The 27,729-nt window shown below is 34.5% G+C and overlaps 1 protein-coding gene across 2 annotated transcripts in view; it reads left to right on the plus strand.

Annotated features, from left to right (window-relative positions):
• The window catches only part of SMAD2 (SMAD family member 2), a 104,406-nt gene that overhangs the window by 14,009 nt on the left and 62,668 nt on the right, over positions 1 to 27,729 (plus strand). For both annotated transcript variants that reach the window (XM_051969654.1, XM_051969655.1), the window contains exon 2: positions 11,814 to 12,103. In XM_051969654.1, the coding sequence (XP_051825614.1) occupies positions 11,868 to 12,103 (236 nt within the window). In that variant the 5' untranslated portion in view covers positions 11,814 to 11,867. The remainder of the gene's footprint in view (positions 1 to 11,813; positions 12,104 to 27,729) is intronic.

Below are 27,729 nucleotides of genomic sequence, written 5' to 3' on the forward strand. Positions count from 1 at the left end.
ACACACACACACACACACACACACACACACACTTCAATGTAATGATCAATTTTGCTGATTTTTTTTTCTCTTACCCTGTAAAACAAATCTTAGTTATACGGAATGGTTCTCTGAGAAGGGACGGGAAACTTAGGTGATGTGAAAACAAATGATAGCAGTAAAACAATTTTTTAAATTGTTGGTCACCTTTACGAGATTAGAAACCATATTATAATGGCTGAAAAGAGCCATTAAATAGGGAGATGTTAAAAAGGAGGGACCTCAAGATTAGGGATATGAGTAGAATAATTGGCCTTATGCAAAGAAAAGGGCCACTTCTTTGTCAGCTACTAGACCAAAGGATAAGAGAATAGCAGGTGATATCAAGAAGTTTTGAGCTATTGAATAAGAGGAGCTAATGATAAATATCCTCTTGGTAAAGTGGGAAACAATTCTTTGCTATTATTGACTGTTTTGCATTTTATTATTTTTGCCAAACTCATTGTGAGATAGGTGAAATCTTAAGGTTGTTTTGATTTACAATTCCTCATACTAGTTTTTGGAGTAGTCATATATATCCACAGTTTGCAGGGGTTTCTTTTGGGGGGAGGTTGAGGGTTTTGAGAGCCATTTGTTTTTTATTTTGCCCACTTAATCCTTAGATATTTTAATTTTTATTATATATTTTTGTTAATTATATATCCTTTATATGTACATATCCATTTATATTTGTAAGCTTTAAAGCTGAAAACTACACAAGACTTTTGAGATGCCCTCTACTTAGGATAAAAAAAAAAAAAAAACCCTTATTAGAGATACTGGATGTAAAGTTCCCCCTTCCCTCAATTTTTTTTGGAAAAATTTTGCAATTTCATATTACTGAGATGATTAGATAATAGAATTCTCATTTTAAAAAGACTAATGGCCCATCATCAAATTTTAAGCATCTGAAGTGGATTTTGAAATCAAATCACCTAAGAGGAGTAGGCTTCAGAAATCCACCAAACCAAGGGGCAGTTAGTTGATATAGTGGATAGAGCATCAGCCCTGAAGTCAGAAGGACCTGAGTTCAAATCTAGCCTTTGACACTTAACACTTCTTGGCTGTGTGATCCTGGGCAAGTCGCTTAACCCTAATTGCCTCAGCAAAAAAAGAAAGAAAGAAATCCACCAAATCAGCCTAAACTCCACATAGCTGAATTTTTATGATCAGGAGGAGGCAACCAGGTAGCAGAGTGAGTAGAACACCGGGTCTGGAGTCAGGAAAGTCTGACTTAAGATGTGGCCTCAAACATTAGCTGTGTGACCCTGAACAAGTCACTTTGTTTTCCTGGAGAAGGAAAGGGCAAATCATTGAGGTGTGCGTGCCAAGAAAATCCCATGGACAAGTATTGATGTACTATGGTCCCCAGGATCACAAAAAGTTGGATTTAACTCTACTACAACAAAGAATGATCAGAAAGTTATTTTAGAAAGTCAATGCCAATCAAGTATGAAGAGCAGCTTTGTCTTGGATTTTTTCAGGGGAAGAAGTTTCATTGGGCTAATCAAGACCTGGGGGCCGAAGCTCTTATCTTCTTTTAGGTCAAGATCTCCCCACTCCCCCTTTTCTCCTCCCCCCCACTCCATGTTGTGGGAGAGAGGAAATAGGCTGTGACAGAGAAATGCTTGGCTTAGCCCCACTATGTCTGGGGTGCTTGATTTTGGAGAGTTAAGGTTTTATCCAGATGGTTCAGGGAAACTTTTGGGTTTGGAACAAGAATTGCTAATCCAGTAACTGGGCACTTGGTGGTAAGAAAGGATTACAGTGTTGTTAATAGTAGCATAGAACAGAGTAGACAATAGCTTCCTCTTGCTTCTGAAATCAGTAGATTTAGAGGACCTGGATTTAGAAGCCTAATCTCTTAACACCTATTCTGGAAAAGGGTGGAAAAGGTGCTGGCATAAGAGCTTTTTGTTTTAAGAGATCCCTGCTTTCCTCTGCCAGAACAGGGATGGCTTTGTGTTTGGGGTCCCATAAATTCCAGGGCAAGAAGGTTTCTAACCCTAAACCTTATGTGAAATGAGGTTAGGATTCCCATCCTCTTTTTTGTGGAACAGCAGTAGGTAGGAGCAAGAGCTTTCATCTTATTGAAGCACTGTACCTGCTCAGGCCTTGAATGAGAATGAGAATCAGTACTGTTCCATGAGGGCAGAGTGATTAGGGATTGATTCTCCCCCAAAGCTGTAAGAACTTGAAGTTCTTTGACATGGTCACAGTGAGGGATTTGCTTTCACCAGCTGTTAACAGTGGTGGCATCATCTCTTGACTTCTGTTGCTGGTTTCTTGGCTTTCTCTTCCCTGCCTATTTGACCCTCTGTAGGCTCTTAGATTATTAGCTATCTTCTAACCCTAAAGCATGGTAGTCCCTCTGGGCTTATTCCTTGGCCATCTTCTCTTGCTGAGATCTTATCAGCTCTGGAATCCATTATCTTCTGTAGACAGTTATATTCCCAATCTGTATATCCCACTCCAATCATTCAGCAATTCCACCTTTCAGATAGAGACCTTTTAAATATCTTTTTGACTTCTACCACTCTACAGTCAGAATGTATTTAACTTCCTAATCTTTCCCCCTGTTAAATTTTGCTTTTTTCTATTAAGGGCACTGCCATCCTTTGTCATTTATGTTCATAACATCCATCACTCTCTACTTCTCCTTCCATTATGCACTCTTACCAAGCCTTGCCCCCTTTATTCACCTCCTATATCCATTCCTTTCTCTTTATTCATACATCCTTTATTATTCATGTCTTCATTGCTTTTTTCTCACCTATTTTAATAGTTTTCTGACCAATCAATATTCAGACACATTTAATGGCTCTAATTTGTCTTTAGGATAAAATGAAAACTCTTGTCTGATGTTTAAGATGCTACACAATCTGTCTTCAATCTTATGCTCTTGGTGTACCATTTCCAAACTTAATTATTAGCTGTTCCTGAACATTCCATCAATGGCCTTTCCCCCATAACTTCCATGAGTTAAAGAGGTGAAAATAATCTTACATTCTACCCTGGTCAAACCAACTTTAGAGTATTATATTCAGGAAATGGAAAATGTTAAAAAGGGGACAACCAGAATAGTTGAAGGATAGGTTTAAGGAAATTAAGTGTTTAACCTGGAAAACAGATGAGTTGAGGGAACTAGATTGTTGCCTTTTAAGTATTTGACGAGCAGTCACATGGAAGGGATTAGATTTGATGTGTTTGGCCTTAGAAGGTCAAAATAGGAACAAAGAGGTGGAAATGCAGAGGCTAATTTAAGCTTGATGTAGGAAAAAATTCTTAACATTGAGAGCTATCTCATTTCCTTGAAAGGCAGAAGATTCCATTCCTAATGGGAGGTCTTCTAACAGAGTTTGTAGAGCATATTGTATTGGAGATTCTTTTCTTGGTATGGGTTTGATTAAATGGCTGCTCCTCTAAATTTCCAACTCTAAAATTCTTTGATTCTGTGAATAGTGGAGGAGGAAGCCAGATTTCTAGGGGTTGAGGAATGTGTGGGTGGTGAGGAAATAAAGACAGTGAGTGTAGACTGTTCTTTTGAGAAATCTGGCGGTAGAAACAATATAAGGGAGAGAGGTGAAGGAAAGGGTGGGGTTTTTTGGGGAGGGGGTAAGGATGTTTATAAGCAGAGGATGATGAAATATTAGGGATTCAGGACTGTGATGATGGAACAACTTTTGCTAATTGGGAAATCTTACTGATATATTCACAGTAAACTTAAGTGTTTATAATTTTCTTTAAGTGATACATGAATATTGAGCACTACAAGTATAATTCTCTTATATAACTACTTAAGCTGTTATGCATATATTGATTTATTGAAGTGAAATTGAGGAGTCAGTATTTGAGTTTTTGAATCCTGGCTCTGCTTCTTAATCTGTATTTAACATTGGGCAAGTTAGTTCTATTTCAGCATCATTCTTAGGAGTTAAGAATGTCCTGTTTAATACTTCAGGTTGTGGAAGAAACCTTAGAGGTCACTTAATTTGCTCCTGTTTATTTGATGAGAAAATAGGCCCAGGGAGTTTATTTTTTAATTAATTTTTTATTTTATTTTATTTTTTTTGCTGAGGCAATTGGGGTTAAGTGACTTGCCCAGGGTATTAAGTATCTGAGATAGGAAGTGTTAAATATCTGAGATCAGATTTAAATTTAGGTCCTCCTGACTTCACGGTTGGTGCTCTATCCACTGCTCCACCTAGCTGCCCGACCCAGAGAGTTTAAATGATTTACTCCAAGGTCACATGTGGGGACTGACTCCAGAGGCAATATTCTTTCCACTGTATGGTGTGGGCTATCCCTATCAAACAACAACAAAATACTAAAAATATTCTGGGGAGTTGTCAGCATCACTGTCAATCGCCAGGTTTGATATTTATTCTCCCTTCCTTCATACTAACCACTCTTTCTACCTCATTTGGATTATTACCACAGCATTCTAACAGGTCTACCTGCATTTAGGTACTATTCCTTCCTTCCTTCTTAGTCCCTGAATATTTTGAAACAGTTTAAAATAGGATTTCATGTGTAACAAATATTTCCTTATGATAGAACTTGCAAAATTAGATTAAATGTATCTTACTTTGCTATCCTTGTGGTGGAATAATATATTGGTGGAGTTAAGAAGGGAAAGAGGATGGGGCCTAGATTACACCAAGATACTGTGGCTTTGAGACTAGAGGAAGAAGGGAGTGGGGGATAAATTATTAAAGATTGAATATGGACATTCTTTAACGTAGAAAGGTAAGCCAGACCATTTAAGGAGAAAAATTCAGGAGACTTTGTGTCTGGATGAAAGAGTAATCAACAAAATTTAGAATTGAATGAAAGGAAAACCTCTGGACTAGGGACAGTTTTCTTGATGGGTTCAGCTTCTCCGAGATAAAGATAAAAGTGATCATCCAGGCCTAGGGCCCGATGCAGAAATTCATCTCTACTTTATGAAATTCTTTCCATAAAAGCATTTGAGCTTTTTTCCATAATATCCTTCCCATATTTCTCTTGTTAGAAGTGATATTTATCTTCTTGAATGAGGTTACTCTGACAGACATGCACTACATCATTTTCTTCATTGAGATACTACTATAACAATATAGCTATGGTTTTGAGCTTTCAGAAGCAAATAATAATAATAATAATAACCTTTTATCTTCCCTTTATCCCTTGATATTTAAACTCCCACATCACCACCAAAACAAACTCATTTTTAGAATCTTGAGAATTTACTATATAAGAGGTCATACTTAGACATTACATTTCTTCTTGATGTAGTACTTCTACCTCTAAGCAGAATTAAAAGGACAGTTGTTTATTAGCTTGTTTAATATACTCAGAGAACCAACATAATGCAAATTGAATTCTGGTTATTGATAGAATAGAAATTTTGATTGGAGTGGTAATAAGTGGATAGAGACCCTAATGTTCTGAATTGTGGATACCTCACTTTCCTTCATTTGTTACTATGTAATCATTCACTAGATTGTCAGTTTAACTATTCCTTCCATTCCTACTATCACCTTTCTACCTCATCTGGATGATTGAAACAGTTTACTAAATTGGTCCATTTACTTCTGGGTGCTCTTTATTCTTCCTTTCTAGTCATACCTTGCATACTACTGCCAAGTGCTGCTTAAAATATTTTCTGTGTTTTCCTTCTTTCCTCCCATCCTTTATTCTTCTCTCTCCCCCCTCCTTCCTTCCACCTTTGCTTATTGTTTTGTGCTTGGAATACACTTCTTAACCTACTTCTGACTTTATAAACCTACACTATTTCTTTAAGATGCATTGCTCACACATTTTAATAACTCACTCAGGAATTCTGTCCTGATCTCCATTTAGAATTGATCTTTATACTGTTAAATACTGTATTGTGCATTGTTTGTTGTATGGTAATGTACATTTGTGTGTCTGTGTCCTGTATTTTACAGCATTTATGCTCTTGAAACCTGAAATTCCTTTTTAACTGATTGTCATCTGTTATCATTCCACATTTTGTTCTGTGTTTCATCCTGAAGCTCTGTTCTTTGTCCTTACCCTGGCCTCCAATCCCTAATGGCTTCATTTCTCTTCCCAGGCTATCCATTGGCTTACACTAACCACTTTGCATCTTGACACCTTGGTAAATCAGTTCAATTTTACACTATCTTCTTTGGTCAAGCCATTTTCCCCTTTATCTTATCAAAGATCTTGAGCCTAGCAAGCCACAGTCCGATTTACCATGGTCTGCTGTTTTTACTTTTACTCATGATTGAAGCTGAAGAAATGATAAAACCATGCTGACTAGATCCCCTAGAAACTTTTGTTACATAATCTTAACCAGGCCCTCACTGCAACAAGATATACCCAAGCTCTGTCCTGTTTAGGATACCATCTATTCCCCATTTCCCACAAGCTTGAAACTTAGGTATCATTTTTGACTACTCACTTTATTACCTTACTCTCCTCCATCCCAAAATGATGCCAAAACTTGTCAGTTTTATCTTTTGAACATTTCTCACACATGTCGTTTTTTCTCTGTGCACCCTGACACCACTTGGCTTCAGGCCCTCGTCATGTTATGCCTGAGCTATTGCCAGTAGCCTTCTAATTGATTTCTAGTTGAAGCAACCTTCTAGTCGAAGCAATCTTGGTTGCTTCCTACCTCTCTTTTTTTATCTGGACAAAAAAGGCCATTCTTTGCCTCATTTTTTTCTTGGCCAAATTTTAGTCACTGAATTGATGTTGCCTCAGTCAAACTGAGACCTGTTAAAGACCTTAGCTTAAAAAGACCTAACGTTACTACTACATCCAGAGTCGTCTCCTGATCTACATATGGCCATTGCATCCAAATGGTTCTGAAGAAGAAAATGAGGCTAGTTCTTTGATCAAGTAGCACTGGCCTTTTCATCGAATAAGATGCCTCCTCTTTGAAGTCTGGACATCTTTGCCACTCTTCTTTTCCATCTCAAATCTCCTTGCTTCCTGACTTCTTTCAAGTTCCAGCTAAAATCTCATTTTCTACAAGGAATCTTTTCTGATTCTCAATTTCAGTGCCTTATTTCTGAGGTTATCTCAATTTATTTCATATATGTATATATATCTTGTCAATATGTAATTGTTTGCTTGTTCTCTCCTACATTGGTCTTTGAGCTCCTGGAGGATAAGGACATTTTTTTGCCACCCTTTATATCCCCTTCTTTATATCCCCTAACATATAGTAGGAACTTAACAAATTCTTGATTGTTGTATTGATTTGGTTCTCTTTATCACTCCCAGGTCTTTTTGTAGGTTTTTGCACATAAAACAGTTGCTGAATGAATAAATGCATATACTTTACAAAATTAGTTCTCTGCCTAGAAGAAAAAAAAATTTGCTCATTTTCAATGTTCCATTTTAACATTTACCATTAATATAGATCAAGACAGAAAGAATGTTGTGTAAAGGGAACACGTACACTATTTGACTGGAGCATACAATGAGAAAAGTTGTGTGAAATTAGGTTGGCAAGAAAGGTCTTTGAAAGCAAGACAGAGGTGTTTGGTTTTTTTCTAGAGATAGTAGAAATCACTGGTGCTTCTTTTGCAGAAATGTCAAGGTCATTAGTGTGATCACTTTGGCAGCTATTTGGAAGATGATTGGAGAAGGAAACATTAGATGTGTTAAATGTGGCTGTATACCACTTAGAAGATTGGTAGTAGTCCAGGCGAGAGATAATACAGACTTCAGGAGAATTGTTATGATGTGCAAGAGATAACTGAATTATATTTGATTGTATCTGGTAGGATTGGGTAATTAAATAGATGGTGGTGCTTTCCAGAAATAGACTTTAGGAGGAAGAATGAGTTTAGGGGGAAATATAGTTTACTTCCAGACATGTTTAAGTTCTAGATGCATAAGAGTTTAAAAAAATCACTTAGAAACAGGATTTCTTAACCTTTGTTTTGTCGTGGACTCCTTGTAGTGCAAAGCTTTTAGACTATTCAGAATAATATTTTTAAAGACACATAATAAAATATGTAGAATTAGAAGAGATTAGTGAAAATAAATATTTCTCCATCCAAGTTCATGGACTCTTGATTTGGAATTTCTTATCTAGAGAAAGTGTAGAGAATAAAAAAGGGAGGGCCTAAACAGAGGCTTGACATTAATGTTGATCCTACAAAGGAAATAAAGGAAAAAATCATGATATAACTCTTTAAGAATTAAAGTCTGTTAACTCAGTTATTTACCAAAACAGACATTTAATGTAGTTTTCTTTTCTTTTTAAATCATATAGCAAGTATTGTGTGTGTGTTTTTTAATGAAAAAACACATTTTATATTGCACCTTGAAAAAAGTTTTCCTAAAAGCTGCTCATAAAATGTAAATAACACTTAATGGATCCTGCATTATAGGTCAGTTGCCCACATGTATATTCATTCTTCTAGTAGTCTCATTTCTAGAATACTTACTTTTTCTTAATCCATTTAAAAATGTTTGATGTGTTTTGTTTTTATATTACCTTCATTTTGCAAAATATCTCTTCCTCTTCCCTGTTCCAGAGAGCAGTTCTTTATAATCCAGCTTCTTAAACTAATTTGTGACCCAACATGGGCTCTTGTAACTGAATGTAGAGATCATGAAATTATGATTTATTATCAATAAATGTTTGATTTGTCTATCTAGTATACTTATATACCCAGGATTATGTAAAAAGTTGTTGGGCAAAAGGGGGTCATGAGTGGAAAAGTTTAAGAAACGCTACATTATAAAAGAATAATTACAGAAAATACTGAATCTATAATTCATTGTTGGTGGATCCAGCTATTCTGGAGAGCAATTGGGAGGATGCCCAAAGGGCTATAATATTGTGCACACTCTTTAATTTAGCAGTGTCTCTACTGGGTCCGTATCCCAAAGAGATCATTAAAAAGTTGAAAAAGGACCCCACATATGCAAAAACATTTGTAGCAGCTCTTTTTTTTGTGGTGGCAAGAAGTTAGAAATTAAGTAGATGCCCATCAATTGGGGAAGGATTGAATAAGTTATAGTATATGAATGTAATTAAATATTATTATTGTTCCATAAGAAATAATGAGTAGGCGGATTTCAGAAAAACCTGGAAAGACTTATATAAACTGATACTGAGTGAAGTGAGTAGAACCAGGAGAACATTGTACACAATAACAGCAAGATTGTGTGATCATCAACTATAATAGACATAGCTCTTTTCAGCAGTGCAGAGATTCAAGACAATCCCAGTAGTCATGAGATAGAAAATATCATCTGCATCCAGAGAGAACTGTGGAGATGGAATATAGATCAAAGCAAGCTATTTTCACCTCTTTTGTTTGTTTGCTTTTTCTTTTTCATGGTTTTTCCTTTTTGTTTTGATTTTTCTGTAACAAATGACTGATATGGAAATATGTTTAAAGTGATTATACATATTTAACGTATATCAAAGGGAAGGGAGGAGATGAAGGAAGGAGAAAAAAATTGGGAACTCAAAATCTTCCAACGATGAATATTTAAAAACTCTGTATATGTAATTGGAAAAATAAAATACTATTAAAATTAAAAAGAAAAAGAAATACTGAGTCTGGAACCAGGAATTTCCTGAGTTCAATTACAGTTTCAGACATATGTACTCATTCTAACACAGTAACCAGTACACAGATAAAATTAGTTACCTTGCAAAACTCTTCTCACTAATTCCCTAGAATTTTGTGATTTTTTTGTGCTAATGTTCCAAAAAAAAAACAAAATAAAAATCATTGATTTGAGATATTATTATGCTGCTATAAACTCTTCTATCTTGGTCATTCTCTGAAAATCAGGAGACAGCATGTTAGGACTTTGGTCATTGCTCTTAGAAGATGCTGAGACTGGTGAGATCTTGACATCACCTCTGATACTTTGAATGCACAAGGAGTTCTTTACTCTGCAGTGGTAGAGTGAACAAGACCATTGGAGTACTTAGTTGGATACTAGCCACTCCACAAACTTGCACACATGCCCTTCATTTTTTTCTCTCTAGTGCATAGCTGTGAATGTCTATAGTTGCCAATGCAAAAGTGAAAAATGAGATTTTTTTTTTTTTTTCTGAGCAATTGGAGTTAACTGATTTGCTCAGGGTCACACAGCTAGGAACTGTTAAGTATCTGAGACCAGATTTGATCAGGTCCTCCTAACTTCAAGGCTGGTGCGGTTAAAAAAAAAAAAAAATGAGGTTATTAATAAAATATGTGAAAGTTTGAAGTTGCAAAAGTCAAACACAAATTAAGAATTGACTATTTGTAAAGCACTTAGCACAATGTCTGGCACATAGTAGGCATTATATTAGACTTATTACCATCCTTTCCCCCTTTAAAAAAAACCAAGTAACTTATCAAGTGTGACAATATATATTTTGTTCTATCTCCATAATTTCCTCCCTCCCCAGTAAAGAAGAGATAAAAGTAAATTTTTCTCATTTCTTTAGGTCAAACACAATAGTCAGTTTTGATTTTTGTTGTTTTTTCCATTTACATTGTTGTAATTACTGTGTGTGGTTTTGGTTTTGTTGTTGTTGTTGTTGTTGTTGTTCTGTTAATTTACTTGATAACATTTCAGTTTAATCTTCTATCTTGTTTATTCATTCATTTATTTTTTCAGTGCACATTCTCACATTCTCTTATTCTCTTACATTCAGGTACCATATTTATTTAGTTCAGCCATTTGACAATCACTGGGAATCTTCAGTACTACTATATATATTTCTTTTGTATATGTATATTTCCCCTCTCCCTTCTCCTTTCCCCTCCCTTCCTTCTCCTCCCCCTTCCCTCTTTTCCCCCTTCCCTCCCTTTCCCTTCCTCTCCTTCCCCTTCCTTCCCCTTCCCTTCCCCCTCCTTCCCCTTTCTCTCCCTCTCCCTTTTCTCCCTTCTCCCTTCTCCCTCCCTTTCCCTCCCTTCCCTTCCCCCTCCTTCCTCCTTCCCTTCCTCCTTCCTCCTTCTCCCTCCCTTTCCCCCCTTTCCTCTCCCTCCTTTCTCTCCCTTTCCCCCCTTTCCCCCCCTCTCCTGAGGCAATTGGGGTTAAGTGACTTGCCCAGGGTCATACAACTAGGAAGTGTTAAGTGTCTGAGATTAGATTTGAACTCAAGGTCCTCCTGACTTCAGGACTGGTGCTTTGTCTAATGCGCCACCTAGCCGCCACTACTATAAATTTTTGATGTGAATTTTACCCTTCATTCTGTCTTTGACCCACTGGGGTTGTGTATGACTAACAGTAAGAATCTCTGTGTCAGTGGTGTGATGAGCATTTTATTCACTTTCTTCTCTGTTAATTTTAAAAGTTTTTTAATTCAATGGATTGCATTTTTTCCCTCTGATCTCTGATCTGATGGAATTCTAATTGTGGGGAAAGAGACTAAGATATTTGCAAATTTGCTGTCATGAGCTTTAATAGTGTGTGTGTGTGTGTGTGTGTGTGTGTGTGTTCCTGTTTTTATTTCTGAAGACAGTTGTTATATTTAAACCCTCAAAGTTATTTAGAACAATAGTATTCCTTTCATATTCGACGATTTAGAGGACAGATATATTATTTAAATTTCAAGTCTTTTTAAAAAAGATTCTTCATAATTGATTAAAATTATATTCTTCAACCAAGTACTCCTGAAGTACAGTTTTGAAGAATAGAAGTTTAAAAATTCAAATATGTACTGGAAATAATTAATTTTGTGTATAAATTAAACTTCAAGTATTTTTGTCACAATTTTTCCTAAATTATCCAAATTGATCTCTTTTTACATAATCTGACAAAAATTCTGACTTATGCTTTGATATTTTTTCTAGGTTGGATAAAGAAGGCCTCTTTCTTTCTGGAAATTGCTGCTGTCTGGTAAGAACATGTCATCTATCTTACCATTCACTCCACCAGTTGTGAAGAGGCTGTTGGGATGGAAGAAATCTGCCAGTGGTTCTGGAGGAGCAGGTGGTGGAGAACAGAATGGACAGGAAGAAAAATGGTGTGAGAAAGCAGTTAAAAGTTTGGTGAAGAAGCTAAAGAAAACTGGAAGATTAGATGAACTTGAAAAAGCTATCACTACTCAAAACTGTAATACGAAATGTGTAACAATACCAAGGTAAGTGCTGTATGGTTCTTAGGTTGATCATCTTAAAGGAATAGCAAATTTGAATTTATAGACAAAAGTTAAGGAAATTTCTGTGACAAAGTTTCAAGTCACTTGGAAACAATATGTTTCAGTGTCATGGTATTAGATGTGTATTTTTTGCAATTAACAATGGTTTCATGCATTTCACAAAGTCATTTCCTTGAACATTGAGGCACTTAGGTTAAGAAGTAAATATTTAGATCATATTAAGAAGTTCTGTCACTTTTGGGGTATCAGTGCAGCAAGGTAAGAATTTCTTCAGTTTTGAGTGTACTGTAAATAAGGAGTGTATTGTAAAAAAAACCTTTTTTTTTTTTTTTTTTTTAAATCTCCAGTTCATTTTTTTCCTTGGTCAACACTTCAGTCATCAATGTATAAAGAACATCTTTAATGTTTAGGTAAATTGTATATACTAAATTTGTATTTATCTTGATTTGTAGCATTTTTCCTAAAAAAGGAAAAAAAAACTTAAAAGTAATTTTTCTTGGTGCCAATATTTGATAAGATTTACCTAAAAATGATTTTTTAATTTTTAATATTTTTTTTAGGATTAAGGGGAAAAACTTCATTGAAATAGCTTATGTGCTTAAGTTTGTTTCATTATACAATCTATGAGTTAATCATTGATTACATGTTTTTGCATGTAATGCTACTAGTAACATAGTTAAGTATACTAATATTGACTATTAATAATAGAACTTTGCAAAACAGAAATTAGCTGTTCACAGACTCTAAAAAACTAACTTGTCAAGTGCTCCATTTGGCATATTCTTTTGTCTGGCATTTTTCTACTAGGGCAACTAGCCCCCCTAAATTACCTTTGCTGTCAGTGAATCTCAGTGGTAGCTAACAGTTGACCTATTCTTTGCTTCTGTTTCAGAATTAATCATTTTACCATATTGAATTGACTCATTCATTCTTTTGGCCTCATCATTTCATGTATTCTATGAATGATTTTTCTCTTTCAAGAATGTACAATTATAGTTGACAACTTATTGGGTAGATATTTGGTATTGTATAGTACTAGTAGAACAGTGGGGAAAATGAGATTTTTTTTTTCATTATATAAACATAAAGCTTTTCTCTTCATAGTGGGAAAATAATGGCTTTTAGTACTAGTATTTTTGTAGTGTTTCATTTGTTTAATGTAGTTTGAGCATTATAGGTAGCATAAGGAAGTACATTCTTTTATGGTACATATGGGAAGTAATGTTTAAATTTTTCATGGAATATTGAAAAAAAATTTTAAGCTTGCAGCTTTTTCTCTTTTTTTAAAGCTAGTTTGGTGATTGTCTAATCAGGAAATGAGAATCTTTTGAAAATTTTACCTGGAGTGGAAGGACTTTGGTTCAAAGGAGAGGAAGAAATAATATTTGTTGAATGGAGTTTGACTACTAATATAGGGGAAGAAAGAATGTTATGGATAGGAAGAAAAAAGCTAGTACACTTGAGAAGGGCCTTATTGGCCTTAGGACCAAAGAAAATGTTAACACTGAGTAATTTCATTTTGTGTTCCATATTCATATTATATCATTTTAAGGAACAGTCTCTGTTTTGTGAATATAAATAAGCTTGATGAATGTCCAGTGATATTTGCTTAAAAATTAATGAACTGGGTAGTGTTCTGTATTGTAAATAATTGAACTATTATTCAAATGTTCCAAATCAGCACTTTTTTCTTGGCTTTAAATTTCCCATTATTTTAGAACTTTGGCATAGGGACTAGGTAGGAATTCAGGAATTGTAAGGGAATCATGGAAGGAAAGGATAATGAATCATTTCAAGTTAATAGGTGGCTAAAGAATGAATTTGATGATACTGCAAGGGAGAAATCTTGTCATCTCCTTTCATTCCTTCCTCCATCAAATTTGGGAAAGGTACAGCAACTCTTTGAGACAGGGTGAGAAACTTTTTTTTTTTTTTTTTCTGCCAAGGGCCATTTATTTATAACATCATTTGCAGGTCATACAAAATTATCAACTTTTGTACTCAAACAGTACCTAGCTTTCAGTTCATTATCACCTGCTGTTGCTTTAGCAAATGATTTCATGGGCAAGGACGTTCCCCACCCCTGCTCTAAGACTTTGTTACAAAGAAAGTGCTGATCTGCATTAGTAAAGGGAGCCTCCTCACCTGAGAGTTCCCTTTACAGATACAATCACAGTCTATTCTCTAGTCCTTAACAGCTTTCTTAAAATACTTTGCACTTTCAAGTGACTCTTTACTACAACTTTGATTATTGTTGTGCAAATATAAAATTGCTTTCCATAAGTGGAAACTTAGGGCACCAAGGTTGTGAATTTAAATTGTGGAGCCAAAGCTCTAAACAGTTATTTTAACTATACTACTGTCCTTTTTACTATACTGTACTGTCTCCCCAGGTTGCTTATTGAAAACCATTTCAACATTCAGGTATTCATTGCTGTATTTGTACCACCAATTTTTCTCCATTAAAAATTATTTTAATTCTATTTTTATTTTTGAAATCCGACCATTTCAGTTTCAGAGATCAACTGTACATTTCTATCTTCTTGCTATTTATTGCGTTTACTTGGAATTTTACTAAATTACAATACTCATTGACATTTATATATTATTACTGACATACTTAAGGCCGTCATGCTGGGCAAATAAGCTTATTAACACATTGTTTGACATATAGTAGGTGCTTAATAAATGTTTACTGAATGATAGCACAAAGCTGAGATACTTATGTGGTTTCTTGTCTGAATTCATCCTTCCTACATCTTACACTCACAACTCCATTGATTATAAATTCATTCTCAATGCGAAATCACTATTCCTTCTCTTCAACCTCTACTTCAATCCTGTCATCTTCATGTACTGAACTCTTCTTCTTCTTTTTTTTTTTTAATAATTTTTTATTGATAGAACGCATACCAGGGTAATTTTTTACAGCATTATCCCTTGCATTCACTTCTGTTCCGATTTTTGCCCTCCCTCCCTCCACCCCTTCCCCCAGATAGCAAGAGTCCTTTACATGTTGAATGGGTTGCAGTATATCCTAGATACAATATATGTGTGCAGAACCAAACAGTTTTCTTGTTGCACAGGGAGAATTGAATTCAGAAGGTATAAATAACCCGGGAAGAAAAACATAAATGCAAGCAGTTTATATTCATTTCCAGTGTTCTTTCTCTGGGTGTAGCTGCTTCTGTCCATCTTTGATCAATTAAGGCTCTCTTTATCAGAGATTCACTTCCATCAGAATACATCCTCAAACAGTATCGTTGTTGAGGTGTATAATGATCTCCTGGTTCTGCTCATTTCACTCAGCATCAGTTCATGTAAGTCTCGCCAGTCCTCTCTGTATTCATCCTGCTGGTCGTTCCTTACAGAACAATAATATTCCATAACGTTCATACCACAATTTACTCAACCATTCTCCAATTGATGGACATCCTTTCATTTTCCAGCTTCTAGCCACTACAAACAGGGCTGCCACAAACATTTTGGCACATACAGGTCCCTTTCCTTTTTTTAGTATCTCTTTGGGGTATAAGCCCAGTAAAAACACTGCTGGATCAAAGGGTATGCACAGCTTGATAACTTTTTGAGCATAATTCCAAATTGCTCTCCAGAATGGCTGGATGTGTTCACAATTCCACCAACAATGTATCAGTGTCCCTGTTTTCCCACATCCCCTCCAACATTCCCCATTATCTTTCCCTGTCATTCTAGCCAATCTGACAGGTGTGTAGTGGTATCTCAGAGTTGTCTTAATTTGCATTTCTCTGATTAATAATGATTTGGAGCATATTTTCATATGTCTATAAATAGTTTCAATTTCTTCGTCTGAGAATTGTCTGTTCATATCCTTTGACCATTTATCAATTGGAGAATGGTTTGATTTCTTATAGATTAGGGTCAATTCTCTATATATTTTGGAAACGAGGCCTTTATCAGAACCTTTGATTGTAAAAATGTTTTCCCAGTTTATTGTTTCCCTTCTAATCTTGTTTGCATTTGTTTTGTTTGTACAAAAACTTTTCAATTTGATATAATCAAAATTTTCTATGTTGTGGTCAATAGTGATCTCTAGTTCTTCTTTGGTCATAAATTCCTCCCTCTTCCACAGGTCTGAGAGGTAAATTATCCTATGCTCTTCCAATTTATTTATCATCTCATTCTTTATGCCTAGATCATGAACCCATTTTGACCTTATCTTGGTGTACGGTGTTAAGTGTGGGTCAATGCCTAGTTTCTGCCATACTGATTTCCAATTTTCCCAGCAATTTTTGTCAAATAATGCATTCTTATCCCAGAAACTGGTGTCTTTGGGTTTGTCAAACACTATATTAAAGTTATTGGCTGTTTTGTCCTTTGAACCTAACCTATTCCATTGATCAACTAGTCTATTTCTTAGCCAATACCAGATGGTTTTAGTAACTGCTGCTTTATAATATAATTTTAGATCTGGTACAGCTAGGCCACCTTCATTTGATTTTTTTTTCATTAATTCCCTTGAAATTCTTGACCTTTTGTTTTTCCATATGAACTTTGTTGTTATTTTTTCTAATTTATCAAAGTAGTTTTTTGGGAGTCTGATTGGTATAGCGCTAAATAAGTAGATTAATTTAGGTAGTATTATGTACTGAACTCTTCATCTGTCCTATGTCATACTGTTGCTAACCCCATTATATCATCATATCGTTAACAAATTTCCTTTCACTTTTTACCTTTTTTTCTTTCATGTTCCTTCTACTGTTCATGAAGACTTAGCTCACAACTGTATCCATTGGTCATCCTTTCCAATACTGTTAACATTTCTTGTATCCCCAACACGCTTCTATTGGAGAGGGAGTCGACATATTTCTTCCCCATTGCCATTTCCAAATCCTACTCCTACTGTCATCACTAAGCACCCTTGCATGTTTTGAAGATAACTGCCCAAATATATTGCCCATTCTATGTCCTGTTTGGCTACCAGCTCTTTCTTGTTCTCTCTCCTTTTTCAAGGAATTTAATAATTGGCTCACAACTCCAACCTAGCTCTGTTTTTGTACCAGAGAACTTCAGTGTGCTTTTCCCCCTTTAATTTTTAGAAGTAGTATTTTAAAACATTACCTTTATTTCCAAAAATATATCTCTTCCTATTCAGAGAGCCACCCATTATAAAAAAATTAAAAAGAGAAGAAAAGGAAAAAGCAAGGTGTATTCTTTTGCTGGTTAATTATCCATATAACATCCTTCAACTGGATATACCCCAAAGTTCTTTCCTTTGTCATCATTTCTACATTCTCTCTTGATAGAAACTTGGTACAATTCTCTCAATTGCCATGGATTTAATTATCGTTTGTACTAAACTTACTCTCAATTCTAGTCAAGCTAGTCTCTTGTCTGTGCTGTAGTCCTGTATTACCAACTGCTTACTGGACATTTTGAAGTGGATGTTCCCCTGGGCATCTCAAACTGAGAAGCAAAGTTGGGTGACTTGCCCGTGTTCATGCTGTTAAAATATTATTTTGGGTGAAAGCATGTCTTTTCTGATTCTAAGTCCAGTACATTTTGTGCATTATAATGTACATTGTAATAAAATAACAATTATAATACAGGTGTATGTATGTATGAATAGGCACTTCTCTAAGCACAATTATGTTAATTATATATTAAAAGATCAACAGATTTCATCTGTAAAATGGGAATAATAGCATCTTTCTTAGGATTGAGTATAAAATGAGGTAATATTTGTTTAGAGCTTTGCAAACCTTAAAGCTCTTTTTATGTGCTTCTATTATTGCTAGTTATAATAAATTTTACTTTTTATTGTTGACCTATTTGATTTTCAAAAATACCTTGTATTTTCCCCTCTTTTCTTATATGTTCTTACGTATAAGTCTTACTGACTCTTTTATGTTCACAAACCATTGATGAATTGGGATGATAAAAACCAAAATGGAAATTTTAAATTACCATTGAATGCAGATAGTAACGAAATTTTAAAGGTAGGGCTGCTTGTATATATATATGTAAAGTTGTTGACAGGATGAGAACGTTAGTTATCTGCAATTTTCTTTTAGAAACACAGGAGTCTCTATAGATTAAGTAGAATAGATTTCTATAGTTGGCTCATTCCATGTAGCATAGTAGAATGAGCACTCAAAAGATAGTCAAGAGACCTGTATTTTTGTCCCAGTTCTCTCACTTATGCTCTATTCAGCAAATTAGAATTCCTTTGAGGTTCAGTTTCCTAATATATAAAATGAGACAATAGGGGAAGGTGATCTTTTTCCAGCTCTATCCTATATTATTACTAATCTTTAAGTTTGGTTTGCCCTAACAAAACAATAGAATATAGTGTATTTTCAGCATGATCTGAAAGTCTGAATTAGTTGAGTGCAATAAAATATTATCTTCTTTAAAGAGTGGCTAATTTAAATATAGCTGTTTTACTCTGAAATGTGTCTGTGCTTATATTTGAAGATGGGTGTGACTGACCTAGAATTTTAATTCAAAATGATTCATAATCTGAAGAGTTTTCTTAGAACAGGGAAAATAGTTAAGTGATTAGGTTATAAAGAGTGTTTTCTTAATAAAGCTATATTTGAGATTAGATGCTAATAATTTAGCTTGGAAGCAAGATTTATTTCAGAGCATTTATTAGGGAATAATCTAGTTTAACATTTCCAGATTGGGATAGATTTATATTGTAGAAACTTAGTAAATGTGGAATTTCTTGTTTGAATTGAATTAAGGTAAATTATTAATATTCATTGAATTGTGAACTTAAGTCTACTAAGTGCTTTATATAAGTTGTATGAATGATCAGAAAAGTAGGAGGAAAATCAGAAGTGTGAAGCCCTGGAAGTCAGGGGAATTAGCAAGTATCATAAGTGTCAGCATTATTATATGTATTGCACAGAGTTCAAAAAGAATGATGACTGAGAAAAGGCTATTATATTTGGGAATTAGAAGAATGATGACTTTTGAGAAAAGTGATTCAGTACAACAAGAATATAGAAACAAGAAGTGTAACTAATCTTTTTTTCTGAATCGACCTAAAATTGGGTTCTAATGGAAATAACATCAAAGTTAAATTAATTTCATACGAGGGTTAAAAAGCATTTTAGAGCCATCATCTTCCTCTACAGTTTTATATTTTCTTTCTCTTTCACTTGGTTGAATTTTTTTTCTATTTTTCCATCTACAATTGGCATGAATAGTGCTTAAACTGGTAAGACTTGCTTTTAAAGAGGTTGTTTATATTCTGAATTAGACTATGAATAAATGTTCAACTAAGAACAGTGAGAAAGAATACTTAGTATTGCTGTATGATTGTGTTTTTTATAGCATTTGGATAATTAGTGGACTTCAATAAATGATGCATTAGTTTTAATGTACTGTTCTTCATTAATTTTGCAGAAAGTTAATTTTAAAAGAGAATTTTTTGGATGGGGTGGGGAAAGGAGGGAATGAAGCAATTGGGGTTAAGTGATTTGCCCAGGGTCACAAGTGTTAAGTGTCTGAGACTGGATTTAAATTCAGATTCTCCTGACTTTCAGTGCAAGTGCTATCTCCACTGAATCATCTAATTGTCTTGAAAGTTAAATTTTTAAAAAATTATACCACTCCTAGGATGGTTAGATGATAAATGTGAACAGGACAAACCTAGAATGTGTATCAACTATATTTTTGAAGAAATCAAATTTTTGTTTTAGAAAACCCCAAAAGGTTGTTTTTGGAAATTCTCAGGCACTATTAGAATATAAGTATTTACTTTTAGATTACTTGGAGCTTCTTTGTGCTCTTCGGTGGTGGTGATTGTATTTTGTCCATTTAGTTTGCAATCAACTACTTTCTTAAAGATAGAAATGTGTGACAGGACCATAAACAGAATTTTTCAATTTGATGATTAATAGATTTTAAGAGATCACCTAGTCTGTCTCTCTACTTCCAGGAAACCAAGCCAAACAAAATGGATGTCGATTCTATTCTTAAAACATCCTGGCTAGGGAATTTCCACTATTGCCCTCTGTTCTAATTTGGGATAGTTCTAATATTTCAGCTGTGTTTAAAGGTGTGGATATCTTTTAGGTAATGGCAATTTTTAGGAAGTTCTTAGTTTATGAAGTAGGCACTGACCTTAAACATTTTAAATGCTGAAGACATTTCAGCAATGTACTATTTTTGATTTTTGACTTTTTTGAATTTTATTCTAATACTTTCCTACTCAACTGTTTTGGGTTAGATGTGGTCTGTGCGAGACATCAATTTTTTATCCGTGTTACTGGAAAGTTATTTGATTTTTGAAGCCATAATCTCAAAAACTGGGAGTATAAGCAGGTACCTTACCAAAACAGTCATTTATCACTTATTCTCTGTAAAGCATTGCAAGGAATACAGAGAAATAAAAATATGGTTCTTGATCTTTATTAATTTATAGCTTTGGAAGGAGAGTTTTGGAAAAATCTTAGTGTTTTAGTTCAATCTTTTATCTATTGCAGATAGTTATCATCTTGAAACATTTCTTGACAGATGCGTCATTCAGCTCTGTAAACACTTTGAGAAGATATTGATACTTGGCCTTGGATAAAGCTCTAATATTAGTTCTTTACTTAAAATGAGTTTAAATCTATCTTCTCAAAACTATAGAATCAATGATTTTTATGTTTGGAAGAGAGTTGGTTTAGTCTAACCTACACTCACAAAAACATCTCTAAAAGTTGGAGGTGGAGTCATGATGGTGAAGAAAAGGCAGTGATTTGCTTGAGTTCTCCCAACTCATCTGAACACTTTTAAAATAATGCCATAAAACAATTCCTAGAGTGGGAGGCGGGGGGGGGGGGGGGGGGGGGGGAGGGGGGGGACATTTTCTGCCAAAATCTACATAGGTCGGCAGGAAAGGTCTGTCTCACCTGGGCAAGAGTGGAACACAGTTCAGCACAGACTAGCAAACCAAGAGCAGACCTTTGGAGGCACTTTATCAGAAGCAGCAACTGGAGCTCTCAGATGGAAAGGAGGTCAAACAACTGGTCAGAAGGAGATTATATATGTTTATAACATTTTAACATATGTTGGATTACTTGCTGTCTAGGGGAGAAGTGGGGGAAAGAGAGGGAAAAAATTTGGGATACGAGGGTTTTGCAAGGGTGAATGCTGAAAATGATTTATGCGTAAGTTTTGAAAATAAAAAGCTTTAGTAATAAAAAATAAAGATAGGAAAGGAAGTTGCAGCAATAAACAAATTTTTTAAAAATGGAGATTATAAAGGTTTCTTTGCTATCACTGAGGCAGGGCTTTAATGCTTTGTGCATACTTGGATTCAGCTCTCAATCCTCGGTGGCAGTCTCATTGTGAAGAGCACACCAAAGCATGTGGCTTCAGTGACGCGGGACTTTTATCATATTTCCAAGGCAGAAAAGAGTATTTGTGGTTGCTCACAAGCCAGGAGACTAGTAAGCATACCTCTCCTTAGGTCCTATCACCTTGGAAAAACTGAAAACAGCTGCATAAAATCCTTGAAGTCTGGGATAGTGTGCCTTCCACCCTGGAAGCAGAGCTTACTTTATTTAATTTTTTCTCAATAGTAATTTATTTTTCTAATTACATGTAAAGATAGTTTTCACCATTCATTTTTGTAAGATTTTGAGTTCCAATTTTTTTCTCCCTCCTTTACCTTCCTCTTCTTCCAAACAGCAAACAATTTGATATAAGTTATACATGTACAGTTGTTTTAAACATATTTCCAACAGTTACATTGTAAGAGAAAAATCAGAACAGAAGGGGAAAACCATGAGAGAGAAAGAAAGCAACCAAAAAAAGGTGAAAATAGGAGGCTTTCCTATTCAGTTTTTATAATTCTTTCTTTGGATACGAATGATATTTTCCATTCTAAGTCTATTGGAATTGTCTTAGATCACTGAATTGCTGAAAAGAACTAAATCTATCCTGATTGATATTATATAATTTTCAAGTGTTCTCCTGTTTCTGCTCACTTTATTCAACATCAGTTCATGTAAGTCTTTTCAGGCTTTTCTGAAATCAGCCTAGAGTCCTACTTTACTAGAGAGTCAAAAGTTAAGAAATTACCTGGGAAAATGAGCAAACAACAGAAAAAGATTCTGACCATTGAAAGTTATTGAAAGTTAATGGTGGTGACAAGGAAGATCAAAATATACACTCAGAAGAAGATAACAAAAGGATCCTATATCCAAAGCCTCCAAAACAAATCTCAGTTAGTTTTAGGCCATGGAAGAACTCAAAAAGTATATTGAAAATCAAGTAAGAGAAGTGAAGAAAAAATTGGGAAATGAGAGTGATATAAGGAAACCATGAAAAAAAGAATCAGCCACATGGTAAAGGAGGCCCAAAAAATGCTAAAGAAAATAACACCTTAAAAAAGACTAAACCAAATAGTAAAAGAGTTATAAAAAGCCAATGAAGAGAATTCCTTAAAAAGCAGAATTGAAGAAAATAATTCCTTAAAAATTAGAATTGAGCAAATGGAAGCAAATGACTTATGAGAAATCAAGGAACAATTAAAAAAAACTCAAAGGAATGAAGAAATAGAAGGTAGTGTGAAATGTCTCATTGGGAAAACAAATGACTTAGAAAATAGATCCAGGAGAGATAATTTAAAAATCATTGGACAAAACTGAAAGTTAGGATTAAAAAAAAAAAAAGTCTTAACATCATCTTTCAAAAATTATCAAGAAAAGCTGCCCTGATATTCTATAACCATAGGATAAAATAGAAATTGAAAGAATCTACTGATTACATCCTAAAAGAGATCCTTAAATGAAAATGTTAAGTAATATTATAGCCACATTCTAGAGTTGCCTGGTCAAAGGGAAAATATTGCAAGGAGACAAAAAGAAACAGATAAAGTATCATTTAGCCACTATCAGTATAACACAAGGTTTAGCAGCTTCTACATTAAAGGACTGGAGGACTTGGTATATGATATTCCAGAGGGCAAAGGAGCTAGGATTACAACCAATGATCACCTACTCAGCAAAACTGAGTACAAACCTTCAGGGGAAGTAATGGATATTTAGTGAACCTCACTCTCATCAGGATTGACTCAGAGGGAATAAAACACTCATTTGGATATAAAAATCTATCTTTAGCAGATAAGAGGAAGGGGTGGGTATGATAAAAGAGAGGGTAGATTGGTGGAGGGGGCAGTCAGAAGCAAAACACTTTTGAGGAGGAACAGGATGAAAGAATGAAATACAATAAACTGGGGAAATAGGATTGAGGGAAATACAGATAGTAGTAATTGAAATAAAGTTTCAAGCAAATTTTTCTTTTAAAATTTTCATTTCTCAAACTGAGTTATTTATAAAAGATCCATTTACCAATTGGTAAGTGATCAAAAGATATGAACAATTTTTAGATGAAGTAATCAGAACTATAGCCACATTGAAAAAAAAAGTGTTTTAACTCACTGTTGATTGAAGAAGTACAAATTAAAATATTTTGAGGTACTGCCTCATACCTATTGAATTGCTGATAGGACAGAAAAGGAAAATGACAAATGTTGGAAGAGATGCGGGAAAAATTTGATATTAATACACTCTTAGTAGACTTGTAACTGATTTAGTCATTGTGTAGAGTGATTTAGAACTATGCCTAAGAGGTTATAAAACTATGCATATATACCCTTTGACCTAGCAATACCACTACTAGGTCTGTGTCCCAAAAGAGATAAAAAAGCAAAAAGGAGGACCTATATGTATAAAAATGTTTATAGAAGCTCTTTTTTTTTTCTTTAGTGGCAAAAAAGTTGGAAATTGAGGGATGTCCATCAATTGAAAATAGCTAAACAAGTTGTGGTATATGATTAGGATGAAATACTATTGTGCCTGTAGAAATGATGAGCAGGATGTTCTCAGAAAAATCTGGAAAGACCTATATGAGTTGTGATGCAAAAGTGAAATGTTTATGTATAAAGTAACAGCAATACTATGGTATGATCAGCTGTAAATGACTAAGATATTGTCAGTAATACAATGATCCTAGACAACGCTGAAGGACTTGTGATGAAAAATGCTATTCATCCCCAAAGGAAAAAAATGAAGGTGTCTGAATACAGATTGAACTATGTTTTCATCACTTTATTTTTCTTTAGTGTTTTTTTTTTTTTTTTGGGGGGGGGGAGTCTTACATTTTCATGACATGACCAATATGGAAATGTTTTGCATGAATATACATGTATAATCAGTATTGATTGTTTGCTTTCTCAATGAAAAGGTGTGGTAAGGAGGAAGGGAGAGAATTTTGAATTGTCTGTCAAGTTTTAAAAACAAATGTTAAAGATTGTTTTTACATCTAACTGGGGAAAAATAAAATGTTAAATAAATAAAAATCCCCACAAATTATCTTACAACCTCTGCTTGGAAATATCTAATAAGAGGCAATCTATTTTACTTTTGGTTAGTTCTAATTGGATGCTTTTTTTCCAATACTGAGGTTTTCTTAAATAATAACTTCCTTTCATTCAGTTGCTCCTAATTCTTCTGTTAAACCAAAAAGAATAATACTAATTTCATCCTAAATTTTTTCACATTCTCAAAGATAGTTATTTTATCTCTTTGAATATTTTCTTCTTTCCTTCAACTAATCTTCATATATAACATGGTCTCAGGGCCCTTCACCATTCTGTTTGCATTTTGGATGATCTCTAGCATATCACTATCCTTAAATTGTAAGTCCCAGAACTGCAGACAGTACTTCAAATGTGTTACCAACAAGGCAAAGTACAGAGAGTGACATCCCCCTATTCCTGGAAGGTTTGCCATTCTTAAGGTAGCTCAAGATGGTATTTTCAGCTCTTCTGAAACACTGCTGACTAATATGCTCTTGCAGTTCACTAAAAAACTTAAGGTCAAACATTCCTATCCATTTCTTTCTCATCTTGTATTTGTGAAGTTTTGTTGTTGTAATGCCTTACCATTTGTGTTAAAAAACAAACATTTATTTCTATTGAAGTCTATCTTCATAGATTCAGTCTAGTGATGGTAGCTTTGGATCTTTACTTAGTCATCAATGATTAGAAGTAACTAAAAGGCAAGTATTTTTTTGGGGGGAGGGATGGGATGAACTTGATGTTAGGAAAAACTTCTTAGATATTATAAAGAGCTATCCAGAAATAATGCCTAATAGTTGATAGATCTGACCAATTTGTCAGATAAATTGTAGTGGGAATTCTTTGTATATGTGTTGGACCAGATGGCCAGTAAAATACTTTTCCATTTTTATTAGCTATCCCTTCCAGCTTGCTGTCAACCACAAATTGATAAGCTTGTCATGTCTGACTATCCAAATCCTTGATTTAAAAAAAAAAATGTTAAACAGCACAGAGCCACACATGAATTTCAGTAGCAAGGCATTGGAGCTCTCTTGCCAAGTTAACATTGAATCCTTAATGACTCCTGACTACCATTCAACTTGTTCTGAATCCATCTAATTGTTATCACATTTTACTACATATTTCATATCATGAGATGATTTACTAAAATCTAGTTTGAAATATGCCTCCAGAATTCCCCTGTTAAATTATTTTGTTAACTTTCAAAAAGGAAGTAAAAATAGTCTGTCATGATCTATTCTTGTTGAGAAGTCATGCTGACTCTTAGTAATTAATCATTGCTTTTTTTTTCCTAGTTTTTCACTAACCACTAACGATCCATTCTAGAATTTTCTTTGAAATCAAAGTCAAGTTATTTGCTTTCTCTTTCTCTGCCTCTCTTCCTCTCTCTTCCTTCCTCTTTTTTCCTTCCCTTCTCTCCATCTCTGTCTCTCTGAAAATCGGAACTTTTGCCTTGCTTCTAATGAGTCTGTCTGTAAACATAATTAAGTGCCTACTTCCTGCCCGCAAGGAGTTCACATTGTAATGTGGGGGAAAGGCAGGATGCTGAAATAGCTATATACAGTTGAACTATATACGCGATATATAGGAAAGATTTACCATTAGGAGTGGCTAAAATTAAGCTGGATTAGGAAAAACTTCCTGTAGAAGGATCCAGGAAAAGAGAATGGCCCCAGCTGTTAAAGGCTTAGAAAGGTGTGAATTGAGGAAAAGCTATTAGATTTGGCAATTAAGAAATCATTACTGTAAATTACAGTAGAGCTGTTTTCATTTGAATGATGAGATCAAGAAGCCCGGCTGTAGAGAACTAGGAGAGTAAGAGTAAATGAAGTATAGGCTCCTACTTGAAAAGTTTGGCCACAAAAGGTAGGAGAAATGTGATGATAATTAGTGAGAATAGATCAAAGGAGGTTTCTTTTTTCTTTTTTTTTTTTGAGGATAGAGGAGACAGATGTGTTTATAAGTAGTAAAGAAACAACATGCAGGTGGGGAAAGATTGAAGATAAGTGAGAGTGTGGGGATGATAGAGGATCCAACCTGCTGGAGAAAATGGGATGGCATGAGATCGTTTGAGCATGTAGAGTTTAATCTTGACAAAGAGAAGGGTCACCCTTCATATTTAACTGAGATGGAGTTAGTGGCAGAAGGTTAGTGAATTAATTAGGAGGATATAAAGGAATTACCTTGTAGTAGTGAAGGCCCAGATGAGATTAGCATAGTTTCATAATTTTTTCCTCCATCTTTGTTCAGCAGCATATGCAAAATATCCAAGGTTCCTTGGCAGGGCAAGGTGGCAATAATAGGGAACAAAGGACTTCCATCTCTCTTCTCATGCCCATTCAAATGTTTTTGGCAGTAATTTGGCAATTATATCTCTTTTTTTAATATTTGAAAATGCTATTTTTCTGAGCAAGGTAACATGTCTATGATGATCAGGTGCTTGCCAGGCTTTTCTACTTTTTCTTTTCTAGTTCAACTGGAATTTGAGAATTTAATATTCATTTGATCCTTTATTATAGTCCAGAACTTGAATATCAATTCCCTGTTGGCTATTTTTCCCCATGTGATTTCTAGTGCAATTCTAATGCATTTCTTGACAGAGCAAAGACCAAAACATACTAAGAACTCAGAAGTTCTACTTCTCTTTGTTGTCATTTATCATTGTTTTGTCCATACCAAGGTGTAGTCCTCACCATTCTTTGATTATTCTTTCACCCAATATAGCTAGAAAACTTTTTTTATTGTCCTTACCTTCACTCACCAGTCCTACCTCATTCTGAGCTTTAATATTTCTTGATGTTATTTTTTATAGAATCATTCCACATTCTTGTGTTCATCTTCTGTACCTTCCTTCTTTTGTACATAGATACTTATTAGCAGATCACGAAAATGTTTACATATAGATTACCTAGGTTTTAGCAAAGCATTTGATAAAGTATCTCATTAAAATCTTCTGACGCTTCTTAAGAATAAGTTTAGTATTTATACCTCTTTCTTTCCCAAACTAAACCAATACCTTCATCTCTTTTAATTACATTTACGTATATTCATGTTTAGTTTCTCCACATATCCTTTTATTTTTTAATTATGTACACCAATAATTATTGATATTATGGAGTACTTCATTTTTTTTTTTTTTTTTAAGGAGTGAAGCCCAAATTTGAAAATTCTATCTTTTCTGTAGTCAGGTCAGGATGTGACATACCTCTTAACATAAATGCATTTAAAGAGTGCCTTATTTATTTTAATGGCTGATTTATAC

Source organism: Antechinus flavipes, chromosome 1, assembly GCF_016432865.1.
Source record: "Antechinus flavipes isolate AdamAnt ecotype Samford, QLD, Australia chromosome 1, AdamAnt_v2, whole genome shotgun sequence".
NCBI classification, from domain to species: domain Eukaryota; kingdom Metazoa; phylum Chordata; class Mammalia; order Dasyuromorphia; family Dasyuridae; genus Antechinus; species Antechinus flavipes.